We start from the raw sequence: 14,944 nt of genomic DNA on the forward strand, positions 1-14,944 counted from the left end.
TCTAGCAGTTCTTAATTATTATTAGGGTTGTCTTTCAGCCATTTGAAGACTATTATCTCCCATCTTCCCCAAATCTTCCCTTAGCTTTTTCTCTAGGAATCACAGCAATATTGTATCTGCCTAAGACAGGTTTGAGATTGGGGCCAGTCAGCTTGGTTTTGTTTTTCAGCCACAGGCTGTCAAGCAGCAGGCAGTAATGAATTCATGAGTCAGTAACCTTTATACAAGCCCCACACATGCTCACAAACAAATGCCAAGGGATCTCAAGCAGTCCAGGGAATGGGAAGTATCTCCTTGGGGAACCACTGCAGTGGTATGTTTGGAAGAACAAGCTGCATAACTTGAATGGATTTTGGGGGATGGAAAGGCTGTATGTGGGAGACAGAAGTAGAAAAAGAAGAAGTGTTGATGAGGAAGCAGTCAGGGAAGAGCCCTCCCAGGTGAGGAAAAGTAGGCTAAGGAGTCCATTTGTGTTATGGGAGATAACTCAAAGCTGCTCCAAGCCAGATAAGGGTTTTGTTTTGTATGGTTTCTTTTTTGAGATAGAGTCTTATTCTGTTGCCCAGACTGGAGTGCACTGGTGCAATCTTGGCTCACTGCAACCTCCGCCTCCTGGGTTCAAGCGATTCTCCCACCTCAGCCTCCCAAAGTAGCTGGGATTATAGGCACCCGCCACCACGCCTGGTTATTTTATTTTATTTTTTTTGTATTTTTAGTAGAGTTGGGGTTTCACCATGTTGGCCAGGCTGGTCTCGAACTCCTGGCCTCAAGTGATCTGCCCACCTCAGCGTCCTAAAGTGCTGGGATTACAGGCTTGAGCCACCGTGTCTGGCTCCAAGTAAGTTTTGTTTGGCTCAAAAAAAGTCTTTTTGGTTTGCTTTGAAAAACAATTTTTTTTTTTTTTTTTTGAGACAGAGTCTCACTCTGTCACCCAGGCTGGAGTGCGGTGGCATGATCTCGGCTCACTGCACCCTCTGCCTCCTGGGTTCAAGCAATTCTCCTGCCTCAGCCTCCCAAGTAGCTGGGATTACAGGCACCCGCCACCACACCTGGCTAATTTTTCTTTATTTTTAGTAGAGACTGAGTTTCACCATGTTGGCCAGGCTGGTCTTAAAACTCCTGACCTTGTGATCCACCCGCCTCGGCTGCCCAAAGTTCTGGGATCATAGGCATGAGCCACTGCGCCCGGCCGAAAAGCAAAATTTTTATAAAAATCCTGATGTTTGGTTTTCTTGCAAGATCAACAGATCCAACAATATTGCGCCCCAGTTCCTGTGTGTCAGCAGTTGGCTAGAGGTCAGGAATTAGTGCCCTTTTTTTTTTTTTTTTTTTTTTTTTTTTTTGAGACAGAGTCTCACTCTGTCACCCAGGCTGGAGTGCAGTGGCGCCATCTTGGCTCATTGCAACCTCTGCCTCCCGGGTTTAAGCCATTCTCCGGCTTCAGCCTCCTGAGTAGCGGGGATTACAGGCTCCCACCATACCTGGCTAATTTTTTGTATTTTTTGGTTTTTTTTCCCAAGATGGAGTCTTGTTCTGTTGCCCAGGCTGGAGTGCAGTGGCATGATCTTGGCTCACTGCAACCTCCGCCTCCCAGGTTCAAGCAGTTCTCCTGCCTCAGCCTCCCAAGTAGCTAGGATTACAGGCATCTGCCACCACGCCTGGCTAATTTTTGTATTTTTAGTAGAGACAGGGTTTCACCATATTGGCCAGCCTGGTCTTGAACTCCTGACCTCGTGATCTGCCCTCCTTTGCCTCCCAAAGTGCTGAGATTACAGGCGTGAGCCACTGCACCCAGCCCTAATTTTCGCATTTTTAGTAGAGATGGGGTTTCAACATGTTGGCCAAACTGGTCTTTAACTCCTGACCTCAAGTCATCCACCCATTTTGGCCTCCCAAAGTGCTGGAATTACAGGCATGAGCCACTGCACCTGGCCATATGAGTTCCTTTTTTCTGTAGAAGGTAACATCTTCGTTTCACTATACCCATCAAAATTTTTCGGCCGGGCGCGGTGGCTCAAGCCTGTAATCCCAGCACTTTGGGAGGCTGAGACGGGCGGATCACGAGGTCAGGAGATCGAGACCATCCTGGCTAACACGGTGAAACCCCGTCTCTACTGCAAAAAAACTAGCCAGGTGAGGTGGCGGGCGCCTGTAGTCCCAGCTACTCGGGAGGCTGAGGCAGGAGAATGGCGTGAACCCGGGAGGCGGAGCTTGCAGTGAGCTGAGATCCGGCCACTGCACTCCAACCTGGGTGACAGAGCAAGACTCCATCTCAAAAAAAAAAAAAAAAAAAAAAAAAAAAAAAAATTTTCCTGGCCAGGCACAATGGCTCAAACCTGTAATCCCAGCACTTTGGGAGGCCAAGTCGAGTGGATCTCTTGATCCCAGGAGTTCGATAGCAGCCTGGCCATTATGGTGAGACCCCCATCTCTACAAAAAATAAAAAAATTAGCTGGGTGTGGTAGTGTATTCCTGTAGTCCCAGCTACTTGGGAAATTGAAGTGGGAGAACCTTTCTCCTCCCAAAAAGTGGAGGTTGCAAATGAGCTGAGATAACACCACCACACTCCATCCAGCTTGGGTAACAGAGTAAGACCCTGTTTCTTTTTTTTTTTTTTTTGAGACGGAGTCTCACTCTGTTGCCCAGGCTGGAGTGCAGTGGTGCCATCTCAGCTCATTGCAAGCTCCACCTCCCAGGTTCACGCCATTCTCCTGCCTCAGCCTCCCGAGTAGCTGGGACTACAGGCGCCTGCCACCATGCCCGGCTAACTTTTTGTATGTTTAGTAGAGACAGGGTTTCACCATGTTAGCCAGGATGGTCTCGATCTCCTGACCTCGTGATCCGCCCACCTCGGCCTCCCAAAGTGCTGGTGGGATTACAGGTGTGAGCTACCGCGCCTGGCCTGAGTAAGACCTTTTTCAAGGAAAAAAAAATTTTTTTTTCCCTTTGCTCTCTAGTTGCTCTAAACCAAGCCTGTACTTAAGAGCATATGGTTGAAAGATTAACTCTGGAGGCAGAGGGACATCAGTTTGAATCCCCATTTGTCTCTTCTTAACTGTGTGACTTATGCAAGTCACTAGAAGTCTCTGAGCTTGTTTTTCCATCTGTAAAATGAAGATAATACTATTTACTTTATAGACTTGTATGATAAGATGAAGTATAAGAAGCTTAGCAGGCCGGGCGTGGTGGCTCAAGCCTGTAATCCCAGCACTTTGGGAGGCTGAGATGGGCGGATCACGAGGTCAGGAGATCAAGACCATCCTGGCTAACCCAGTGAAACCCCGTCTCTACTAAAAAATACAAAAAACTAGCCGGGCAAGGTGGTGGGCGCCTGTAGTCCCAGCTACTCGGGAGGCTGAGGCAGGAGAATGGCGTGAACCTGGGAGGCGGAGTTTGCAGTGAGCTGAGATCCGGCCACTGCGCTCCAGCCTGGGCGACAGAGCGAGACTCCGTCTCAAAAAAAAAAGAAGCTTAGCATAGTATTTGCCATGGAGTAAGTGCTCAGTAAATATGTAAATAAAAATAAGTAGGCTGGGCGCAGTGGCTCAGCCTGTAATCCCAGCACTTTGGGAGTCCAAGGCGGGTGGATCACGAGGTCAGGAGATCGAGACCATCCTGGCTAACACAGTGAAACCCCGTCTCTACTAAAAATACAAAAAAAAATTAGCCGGGCGTGGTGGCAGGCGCCTGTAGTCCCAGCTACTCGGGAGGCTGAGGCAGGAGAATGGCGTGAACCCGGGAGGCGGAGCTTGCAGTGAGCCGAAATCGCACCAGTGCACTCTAGCCCGGGCAACAGAGCGAGACTCCATCTCAAAAAAATAATAAGTAGGCCAGCTATGGTGGCTCATACCTTTTTTAATCCCAGCAGTTTGGGAGGCTGATGAAGGAGGATTGCTTGAGCCCAGGAGTTCGAGACCTGGGCAACATGCGAAAATGCCCCACCCATCTCTTTTTTTTGAGACGGTCTCACTGTGTCGCCCAGGCTGGAGTGCAGTGGCATGATCTCGACTCACTGCAACCTCCACCTCCTGGGTTCAAGCGATTCTCCTGCCTCAGCCTCCAGAGTAGAGTAGCTGGGACTACAGGCACATGCCACCATGCCTGGCTAATTTTTGTATTTTTAGTAGAGACCAAGTTTCACCATGTTGGCCAGGCTGGTCTCGAACGCCTGACCTCAAGTGATCCACCCACCTCAGCCTCCCAAAGTGCTGGAATTATAGGCGTAAGCCACCATGCCTGGCCGACTCCATCTCTTAAAAAAAAAAAGAAAAAAAAAAAGGCTAGGTAGGTGTGATGGCATGTGCTGGTAGCCCTGGCTAGTCAGTGAGAGGCAGAGGTGGGAGCATCACTTGAGCCCAGGAGGCCAAGGCTGCAGTCAGCTGTGATCACACCATTGCATTCCAGTCTGGGTGACTGAGTGAGATCCTGCCTCAAAATTAAGTAACTAAGTAAGTAAACTTTAATGTCTTTTTACTGAGTTAAAAGCACAAAGTGGCCGGGCGCGGTGGCTCAAGCCTGTAATCCCAGCACTTTGGGAGGCCGAGACGGGCGGATCACGAGGTCAGGAGATCGAGACCATCCTGGCTAACACCGTGAAACCCCGTCTCTACTAAAAATACAAAAAACTAGCCGGGCGAGGTGGCGGGCGCCTGTAGTCCCAGCTACTGGGGAGGCTGAGGCAGGAGAATGGCCTAAACCCGGGAGGCGGAGCTTGCAGTGAGCTGAGATCCGGCCACTGCACTCCAGCCCGGGCTACAGAGCGAGACTCCGTCTCAAAAAAAAAAAAAAAAAAAAAAAAAAAAAAAAAAGCACAAAGTACCCAATTCCCTTCATTGAGGTTTTCATCACATAACCCAAACTTATCACCTTGGGGTGTAGTGTCTTCCTTTATCCCTGAAGAATATGAAACCTGTTCATGATTTGTCTTCCTATTCCACAGGCAGGCCCAATGCCGAAACACATTGCATTCATAATGGACGGGAACCGTCGCTATGCCAAGAAGTGCCAGGTGGAGCGGCAGGAAGGCCACTCACAGGGCTTCAACAAGCTAGCTGAGGTGGGTTTGTATGGCAGAGCCCAAAGTGAATAGTCTGTGGAGAGGTGGATTATAGCTAGAAAACCAGGCTCTGAGTTTGCTGTGGTTGAAGAGTGTTTTGTGTATCTGTCTCTGTGTTTTACTGTTTGCTTGCTAGCTATAGGTCTCATCTTGACATTGGCCAGATGTGGTTGCTTATGCCTGTAATCCCACACTTTGGGAGGCCGAGGCAGGAGGATTGCTTGAGCCCAGGGATTCAGGACCAGCCTGGGCAACATAGTCAAACCCTGTCTCTACAAAAAAATTTAAAAATTAGCCAGACTTGGTGGTGCACACCTGTGCCTCCAGCTACTCAGGAGGCTGAGGTGGGAGGACTATCTGAGCCCAGGAAGCTTGAGGCGGCAGTGAACAGAGATTGTGCCACTGTACTCTAGCCTGGGTGACAGAGTGACACCATCTCAAGAAAAAAAAAAATGACATTAACAAAGAAGTAATCATCCAGTGAATGACCATAAAATATTGGAAATAGGAACAAAATTGCCTCTTCTTATTTTAATAAATCAACAGTTTATATTCTATGCCTCATCCAATCCTTATTGTATGCTCTACATGACTTAACATTAATAAAATTGCATCTGTAGCTTCGGTAACCTTATTTTTTAACATTTTGGTTTTGTTTGTTTGAGACAGCGTCTCGCTCTGTTGCCCAGGCTGGAGTGCAGTGGCATGATCTCTGCTCACTGCAACCTCCACCTCCCGGGTTCAAGTGATTTTCTTCCTCAGCCTCCTGAGTAGTTGAGATTGAACACCTGTCACCACATCCAACTAATTCTTTTGTATTTTGAGAGAGATGAGGTTTCACCATGTTGGCCAGGCTGTTCTCGAACTTCTGACCTCAAGTGATCCACCCCCATCAGCCTCCCAAAGTGCTGGGGTTACAGTCATGAGCCACTGTGCCCGGCCAACATTTGGGGAAGCATTTTTTAAGGTGTATATATAAGCTTTCTAACTGTATATTTCAATGACTATAGAACATTTTATCAAGAGGATCTGATACAATTTAACTGCTCCACTATTACTTGACATTACAATAAACATTATAAATAGTACTGTTTCACCCTGGGCAACATGGTGAGATCCTGTCTCTACAAAAAAAAAAAAAAAAAATTAGCCAAGCATGGTGGTGCATGCCTGTGGTCCCAGCTACTTATGGGACTGAGGTGGAAGGATCACTTGAACCCTGGAGGTTGAGGCTGCAGTGAGCTATGTTCATGCCACCACATTCCAGCCTGGTGACAGAGCAAGACCTTGTCTGAAAAAAAAAAATACTCTTTTTGGGTAAATTCTTAGAAGTGACATTTCTGGATGAACATTGGGTGACTATTCATTCTGCTTTGGCAAGGCTGACAGGTTTCTCAGGACGCAGATCTTTCAGTGCTAAAACTGGTGAAAGTCCCCAGCAAAGCAGGACATCACTCTACACAGAGGTCATGAACATTTTGTGGTATAATGCATGTTATAAATTGGAAAACACTAAGTTTAACAAAAGAATGGAATATGACAATCTTGGTGAAACTTTTAAGAAGAATGGAGGGCCGGGAGCAGTGGCTCACGCCTGTAATCCCAGCACTTTGGGAGGCCGAGGCACACGGATCATGAGGTCAGAAGATCAAGACTATCCTGGCTAACACAGTGAAACCCCATCTCTACTAAAAATACAAAAAACTAGCCGGGCGTGGTGGCAGGCACCTGTAATCCCAGCTACTCAGGAGGCTGAGGCAGGAGAATGGCGTGAACCCGAGAGGCGGAGCTTGCAGTGAGCTGAGATTACATCACTGCACTCCAGCCTAGGCAACAGAGTGAGACTCCGTCTCAAAAAAAAAAAAAAGAATGGAAATATGGTCTGTAGTTCACAGGTCCCAGTATCCTGGCACAAGGGCACAGCGTGATGCCAGGGCTGTGATGTTTTTTTCTTGAATGAGTGGCAGTGGGGTTCTCACTAACACTTTGTAGAAGTCTTTACTTTATGGAGTTTGTTGACTCTGGCTTCTGTTTTGTAACTGAGAGGCAGTTTTGCCTAATGCTTAAGAGCTTAAGCTCTGGAGTCCCTCAGAACTCATTGGCACCCCTGCTCTGTCACTGTCTGGCTTTGCGACCTGCAGTAAGTTATGTAGCTTCCTTTTGCCTCAGTTTCTTCATCTATAAAACAGGGTTAGCAATCTCTCTCAGTAGATTATTTGAAGATAAATAAGATGGCACAATGGAAAGCATGTAGCACAGGCCCTGACATAAAGGAAGTGCTCAAAAATCAAACTTGTTATTAGCAATTATATTGACTGATGTCAGTGGTGGGTTCCAACCCAGATGTGCCATCCACAGTGGCTGCCTTGCAAGGTCTTTAGAGCCTGAGGCTGTTCAAGTGTCAGGTTCTCACTGGTAATTTTCCTAAGATAACAATAGATTTGTTTGCTTGTATGTTTGTTAAGGGGTTAGAGAGGTAGCTCTTTAGCTTTGTTTCTTCTGTTCTCCATCTCTCAACATTTCTCCAGCTCTCCATCTCTCAACATTGTTCTTCACCTCTCAGCATTGTTCTCCACCTTTAGTGGTACAGGATTAGAGCAGCCCCAAAGGACTAAGTTTTTTTCTTTTTCTTTTTTTTTTTTTTTTTTTTTTTGAGACGGAGTCTTGCTCTGTCGCCCAGACTGGAGTGCAGTGGCGCGATCTCGGCTCACTGCAAGCTCCGCCTCCCGGGTTCACGCCATTCTCCTGCCTCAGCCTCCCGAGTAGCTGGGACTACAGGCGCCCGCCACCACGCCCGGCTAATTTCTTTTTGTATTTTTAGTAGAGACGGGGTTTCACCGTGTTAGCCAGGATGGTCTCGATCTCCTGACCTCGTGATCCGCCCGCCTCGGCCTCCCAAAGTGCTGGGATTACAGGCTTGAGCCACCGCGCCCGGCCCTTTTTTTTTTTTTTTTTTTTTTTTTGAGAGATGGAGTCTTGCTCTGTCACCCAGGCTAGGGTGCAGTGGCGTGATCTCAGCTCACTACAACCTCCGCCTCCCGGGTTCAAGCGATTCTCCTGCCTCAGCCTGCCGAGTAGCTGGGATTACAGGTGCGTGCCACCACTCCCGGCTAATTTTTGTGTTTTTAATAGAGACGGAGTTTCACCATGTTAGCCAGGCTGGTCACAAACTCCTGACCTCGTGATCTGCCCCCCGTGGCCTAAGTGCTGGGATTACAGGTGTGAGCCACCGCGCCCAGCCAGGACTAAGTTTAAGTGTGAGTTTCATTTTTTCTTTTTTTTGAGACAGAGTCGCTCTCTCTGTCGCCCAGGTTGGAGTACAGTGGCACGATCTTGGCTCACTGCAACCTCTGCCTCCCAGGTTCGAGGGATTTTCCTGCCTCAGCCTCCTGACTAGCTGGGATTTCAGGCCTGCGTCACCACGCCCAGCTAATTTTTGCATTTTTAGTAGAGATGGGGTTTCACCATGTTGGTCAGGCTGGTCTCGAACTCCTGACCTCGTGATCCTCCCACCTCAGCCTCCCAAAGTGCTGGGATTATAGGCATGAGCTACCATGCCTCGCCTGTTTTTTTTGAGTCAAAGTCTCGCTCTGTAGCCCAGGCTGGAGTACAGTGGTAAGATCTCCGCTCACCACAGCCTGTGCCTCCCGGGTTCAAGCAATTCTTCTGCCTCAACCTCCCCAGTAGCTGGGATTACAGGCATGCGCCATTGCACCCAGCTAAGTTTTTGTATTTTTAGTAGAGATGGGGTTTTACCATGTTGGCCAGGCTGGTCTTGAACTCCCGACCTCAGGTAATCCGCTCACCTCGGCCTCCCAAAGTGCTAGGGTTACAGGTGTGACCCACCGCACCCAGCCAGTTTCATTTCTTTTTGAATTATAATTTCATATGGTGAAATGCACAGATTTTAGGTTTTGACAATGCATTCATTTAACCCATACCCCTGTTGAGATATGAGACATTTCCTGCTGGGCGCAGTGGCTCATGCCTGTAATCCTACCACTTTGGGAGGCCAAGGCAGGCAGATCACCTGAGGTCAGGAGTTCGAGACCAGCCTGGCCAGCATGGCGAAATCTGTCTCTACTAAAAATACAAAAAGTTAGCCGGGTGTGGTGGCACATGCCTGTAGGCCACCTACTCGGGAGGCTGAGGCAGGAGAATCACTTGAACGTAGGAGGTGGAGGTTGTAGTGAGCCAAGATTGTAGCACTGCACTCCAGCCTGGGTGACAGAGCGAGATTCCACCAAAAAACAAAACAAAAAAAAACAAAAAGATGTATTTCTATCTCTCCAAAAAGTTCCCTGGTGCCCTTTCTCAATCAACTTCTGTTCCACCTCCTCCTTTTCTTCTCTAGGCAACTACTGTTCTGATTTCTGTAACTATAAATTTGTTTTTCCTGTTCTAGAACTCCATATAATGGAATCAGACAGTTGAGTTGAGGATTTTTGACATATTCTTCAACTCTGAGCCTGTTTTATCATCTGTAAAGTAGGCATGAAAACAGCAGTGTCATTTTAAAGTGGGTGTTCAAAGAATCGAATGAAATTATGTGAAACCCCTTTGCAGGCTATTAAATGTTACACAGCTGTCCAGTTATTGCTTTTTTTCTTTTGACTCATCAGCCTCCCAACCTACCAGAATAATGAAGTTATGCTGTGAGTAATAACACCTTGTGTTTTTATATTGTTCGTTAACCACCTTGTAAGGGATGGATTGTGATTCCTATTACAGGTAAGGAGACTTAAACCTAGAGAGATTAAGTGATTTGATTCTAGTCACATAAGTGCATGATGGAGTCAGGGACTAGAACCTAGGTCTTTACACTCTCAGTGCAGAGTTCTTTCTTGTAATGCACAATGCCATCAGCATTCACTAAGATCACATTTTTCAGTTTCTTCAATGGTGGTTTTCTCCTTGTTTGATTCATTAATTCTAACATAAACACTGATGTTATCCTAGCTTCACCCAGCTTTGGGAGGAGAAAAGTCTGCCTCCCATCTCCAGCTCTGAGTCAGGACCAAAAAGTACCTCTTATTTCCCTTCCCACTCTTCCTTGTATCCTAGCTCCTTGCCTTCTCCCCTCTCAGACTCTGCGGTGGTGTTTGAACCTGGGCATCCTAGAGGTGACGGTCTACGCATTCAGCATTGAGAACTTCAAACGCTCCAAGAGTGAGGTAGACGGGCTTATGGATCTGGCTCGGCAGAAGTTCAGCCGCTTGATGGAAGAACAGTAAGATGCTATCAGAGGGGAGAGTATGTTCTTCCACCACCCCCAGCCTTATCCTAACCCTTGAAATTCTGTTATCTGAGACTTACTTAAGGGACTCCCAACTCTTTTTAATGTTGGTTAGACATCTTGGGTGGCAAATATCAGAAATACAAGATAGTCCTTCATTCTTTATTTCTTCCATTTTTTTTAAATTAAAAAAGGGGCATTTATTTGAGGATATTGAGGTGTGTCACATGATTTAAGAACAAGTACAGCCAACCTCAAGCAAAACTGAAACCAGGAATTAAACCCACTAGGTAGAACCTCTATATTCATTTATTTCCATCTCTCTCTGCAGACCAGTTTTCTCTGCCTCAAAAGAGCAACCCAGAATCAATAAAATCCCTTAATTGGGATCCCTAAATTCTATCAGATTTCTACCCCAGAGCCAATAAACTATGGCCAAGGAAGTGGAGTTAAAGAAAACATTAAGGAAGTCATTTTCTGCTGCACAGTGAACCCTAAAAAGTTACTGTACTCCCCCTGCATAGTCTTTTGGGAGGGATGGGATGATGCATAAGAGACAATTATGGGGAAGCGTCAGTACCATTCTTAGCTGTCAGTAAGTTTAGGCTTAACTTAGGGAATAAAGCCAGAGAGGGGCAAAGACGAAGTTCAGTGGAGACTGCTTGCTTCAAAGTATGGAGCCCTTACCAGCCAGAATTGCCCAAAAGCCTTAGTTACAACTGTTGTGTGCCCAGCTCCTACCTATACCAGGAAGATGAGAGAACAGTAAGCCTAGAACTCCAGTGAAGGTAAGCCTAGAACAATGGGTGGTAGGGAGGGTAGCCAGGCTTCCTTCTGTCTATATTAGGATGGTGAGATTCTGGGCTACAGACATTGCTCCCTGGTCCCCAGCAGAGCCTGTGTGGCTCAGAGTTTACACCTAAGGAGCCGGGGATGGAGGCATGGGGGGCACATCCCACTAATCTTACCTTTTTAAAATGCTTACTATATGCCAGGCTTTGAGCCTAAAATATATTCTTACTCATCCTGTAATCACATTATACCATGACAAAGATATTATTGGCCCATTTTTAGAGAGAAGGAAAGTAGAAATCAAAGAAGTTAAGGCATATATCCTGGGTCACACAGCTATCAGGCAGAGCCAAGGTGCACACCTGGGTCTTTCTGACTCCAGAGCTGAGCTATCATCTACACTGTGCTCTGAGAGACAGGCCATCTTACAATTCCTGCAAGATCAAAATGCACGGCAGAAGAGATGCTAATGACATTGCTCTGATCAGTTAATAGTAGAGAAAATGGACTTCGTTTATCATGAAGTCCTGGCGAAAGCAAGAAGAAACCTCAGAGGTGCTTTACCATTAATGTGCCACAGAACCCCAAGGTCTGAGGAGGTGTAGAAAGAACCCAGTGGGAGTAGGGTAGAGGGTGCTGAGTTGCATTTACCTATTTTATGTATTAGGCTTCTGTGTAGAATTTGATTTGAAGAAAGGGTTCTTTGGCTGAAAGAAAGTGGGAAAACCACTGGCCTTATTCTATTTCATCAGTTGGGAAACAAAACCCTGGTAAAGAGAAGAGGTTGAGCAGGGTGGCTCGCACCTGTAATCCCAGCGCTTTGGGAGGCCAAGGAGGGTGGATTGCTTGAGTCCAGGAATTTGCTTGAGTCCAGCCTAGGCAACATGGCAAAACCCCATCTCTACAAGAAAATACAAAAAAAATTAACTGAGGATGGTGGCACATGCCTGTAATCCCAGCTACACGGGAGGCTGAAGAGGGAGGCTCACTTGAGTCTGGGGAGGTTGAGGCTTCAATGAGCTGTCATTGAACCACTATCTTCCATCCTGGGCAACAGAGTGAGATGCTGTCTCAAAAAATTAATTCATTAAAATAAAAATAAGTAAATTAAAAATTTAAAAAACAGAAGACGAGGGCTCACGCCTGGTCACACATCAAGCTAGTGGCAGAACTATACCACAAGCTAGTAGGAAGAGCTGAATCAAGGTCTTCTAGTATACTTCCTTCTATTAAGCTCCCATTTTCCAAACGTGAAGCATTTGGTTTCTTCATAGCATTTCCGGATGAGAGAAACTGGTTGAATTCATTGTCACCATATGCAGAGTTTGGGAGTTATTGTATGGAAGCAATATAATGTCATAATTAAGAAGACAAGCTCTGGAGGCTGACTTCCTATGTACAAATCCTGGTTCTCCATTAATCAACTGTCCGAACAAATTACCTAACGTCCCTGTGCCTCAGCTTCCTCATCTGTAAAAGGGGAATAATAATGGTATATAACTCAGAGGTTGGTGTAAGAATGGAATGTGTTGGTACATGTAAAGCACTTAGACCAATATCTGGAATTTAGTAAACATAGAATGTTAGCTGTCACCATTATCATCATATTTCACTAGAACGTAACAAAAGTAACCAATAATACAGCTCCTTCCCTTGAGGAGTTTACTCACTTCTCAAATGGGACTTCACAGATACATAAAATGCAACTTCCCAAAAAGGACACATGAGGTTGTGTAATGTATAGTAAAGAGTTTGGGTTCTTTTTTTTTGTTTTGTTTTGTTTTGTTTTGTTTTTTGAGACGGAGTCTCGCTCTGTCGCCCAGGCTGGAGTGCAGTGGCGCGATCTCGGCTCACTGCAAGCTCCGCCTCCTGGGTTTACGCCATTCTCCTGCCTCAGCCTCCTGAGTAGCTGGGACTACAGGCGCCCGCCACCGCGCCCGGCTAATTTTTTGTATTTTTAGTAGAGACGGGGTTTCACCGTGGTCTCGATCTCCTGACCTTGTGATCCGCCCGCCTCGGCCTCCCAAAGTGCTGGGATTACAGGCGTGAGCCACCGCGCCCGGCCAGAGTTTGGGTTCTTGCTGGACATGGTGGCTCACACCTGTAATCCTAGCACTGTGGGAGGCTCAGGCAGGAGGATCACTTGAGGCCAGGAGTTTGAGACCACCTTGGGCAACATAGTGAGACCTCATCTTTACAAGAAATACAAAAATTAGCCGGGCATGGTGGTGTACACCTTTAGTCCCAGCTACTTGGGAAGCTGCGGCAGGAGGATCGCTTGAGCTCAGGATTTGGAAGTTATATTGAACCATGAGTATACCGCTGCACTCCAGTCTGGGTGAGGGTAAGACCCTGTCTCCAAAAAAGGAAACAAACAAACAACAAAAAAAAAAGAATTTGGGACTGAGCGCTGTGGCTCATGCCTGTAATCTCAGCTCTTTGGGAGACCGAGGCAGGCAGCTCACTTGAGGTCAAGAGTTCGAGACCAGCCTGGCCAACGTAGTGAAACCCCGTCTCTACTAAAAATACAAAAATTAGCCAGGCATGGTGGCGGGTGCCTGTAATCCCAGCTACTTGGGAGGCTGAAGTGGGAAGATCGCTTGAACCTGGGAGGCGGAGGTTGCAGTGAGCTGAGATCACACCACTGCACTCCAGCCTGGGTGACAGAGCAAGAGTCCATCTCAAGAAAAATAATTTGGGTTCTCAAGTCAGACAGACAGCGTTTCAATCCTAACAGAGCACTTGATGGCTGTATGACCTTGGGCAGTCCCCATCTGACTGTCCTGTCTGAGCCTCGGCACTGAAGTAGGCTTTCAGAGTTGTTGAGGGGATGCAAGCATGTAGAACAGTGTCTGACACACAGGAAAGCCCTCAAAAAACTGGTTGTCAGTTATTACCTGAGCACCTTGCTCTCTCCAGCTCAGCAGGGGCCCTATCCCAATGCTGCCTCTTTTCCCTGATCAGGGAGAAACTGCAGAAGCATGGGGTGTGTATCCGGGTCCTGGGCGACCTGCATTTGTTACCCTTGGATCTCCAGGAGCTGATTGCACAAGCTGTACAGGCCACAAAGAACTACAACAAGTAAGTTCTCAGATTTCCCTGTAGGGAGCTGTTTCAATATTTGATTCCCTGCTGGCTTTAGGGAGACGACCTGGGCTTTTCTTGGTCTAGATTGGTGCAACGGGCAATGAGAGAGTAGGTTGAGCAGCTTAGAGACTTTCTCCTGACTGCAGGGCACACCAGACATGATTCTGCAATAACATGTTATATGTGTGTATACTGACACATATGCATAGTTTCCTCCTTTCTGTGCCTACCCCCCACCAAGTAAATGTGTATGTGTGTATATGTATATATGTTTTTACTTGACAGGGGATGGGATCAGAATACAACAGTTCTTATCCCTGTCTTTGAAGACAGATCCTTCAAGAAATTCTTTTTCTGTTCCACTCCTTTAACCTATGGATAGGATGACCTTGGGAGGTCATACAGACCTACGGGGAATAGAATTCAATAATCCAAACTCCGTGATGTTTGAAACATAACATGTATTTTGGCAGTGGACTTGTATTTTTTTTTTTTTTTTTTTTTTTAGACGGAGTCTCGCTCTGTCGCCCAGGCTGGAGTGCAGTGGCCGGATCTCAGCTCACTGCAAGCTCCACCTCCCGGGTTTGCGCCATTCTCCTGCCTCAGCCTCCCGAGTAGCTGGGACTACAGGCGCCCGCCACCTTGCCCGGCTAGTTTTTTGTATTTTTTTTAGTAGAGACGGGGTTTCACCGCGTTAGCCAGGATGGTCTTGATCTCCTGACCTCGTGATCCGCCCGTCTCGGCCTCCTAAAGTGCTGGGATTACAGGCTTGA

General features: G+C 46.9%; 1 protein-coding gene across 4 annotated transcripts in view; it reads left to right on the top strand.

The window, feature by feature from the left end:
• Window positions 1–14,944, top strand: part of DHDDS (dehydrodolichyl diphosphate synthase subunit) — a 45,014-nt gene that overhangs the window by 1,819 nt on the left and 28,251 nt on the right. For all 4 annotated transcript variants that reach the window (XM_050792240.1, XM_050792245.1, XM_050792232.1 and 1 more), the window contains exons 3-5: window positions 4,940–5,056; window positions 10,144–10,286; window positions 14,049–14,165. In XM_050792240.1, the coding sequence (XP_050648197.1) occupies window positions 4,940–5,056; window positions 10,144–10,286; window positions 14,049–14,165 (377 nt within the window). The remainder of the gene's footprint in view (window positions 1–4,939; window positions 5,057–10,143; window positions 10,287–14,048; window positions 14,166–14,944) is intronic.

The sequence above is a fragment of the Macaca thibetana genome, chromosome 1, assembly GCF_024542745.1.
Source record: "Macaca thibetana thibetana isolate TM-01 chromosome 1, ASM2454274v1, whole genome shotgun sequence".
Lineage (NCBI taxonomy): Eukaryota > Metazoa > Chordata > Mammalia > Primates > Cercopithecidae > Macaca > Macaca thibetana.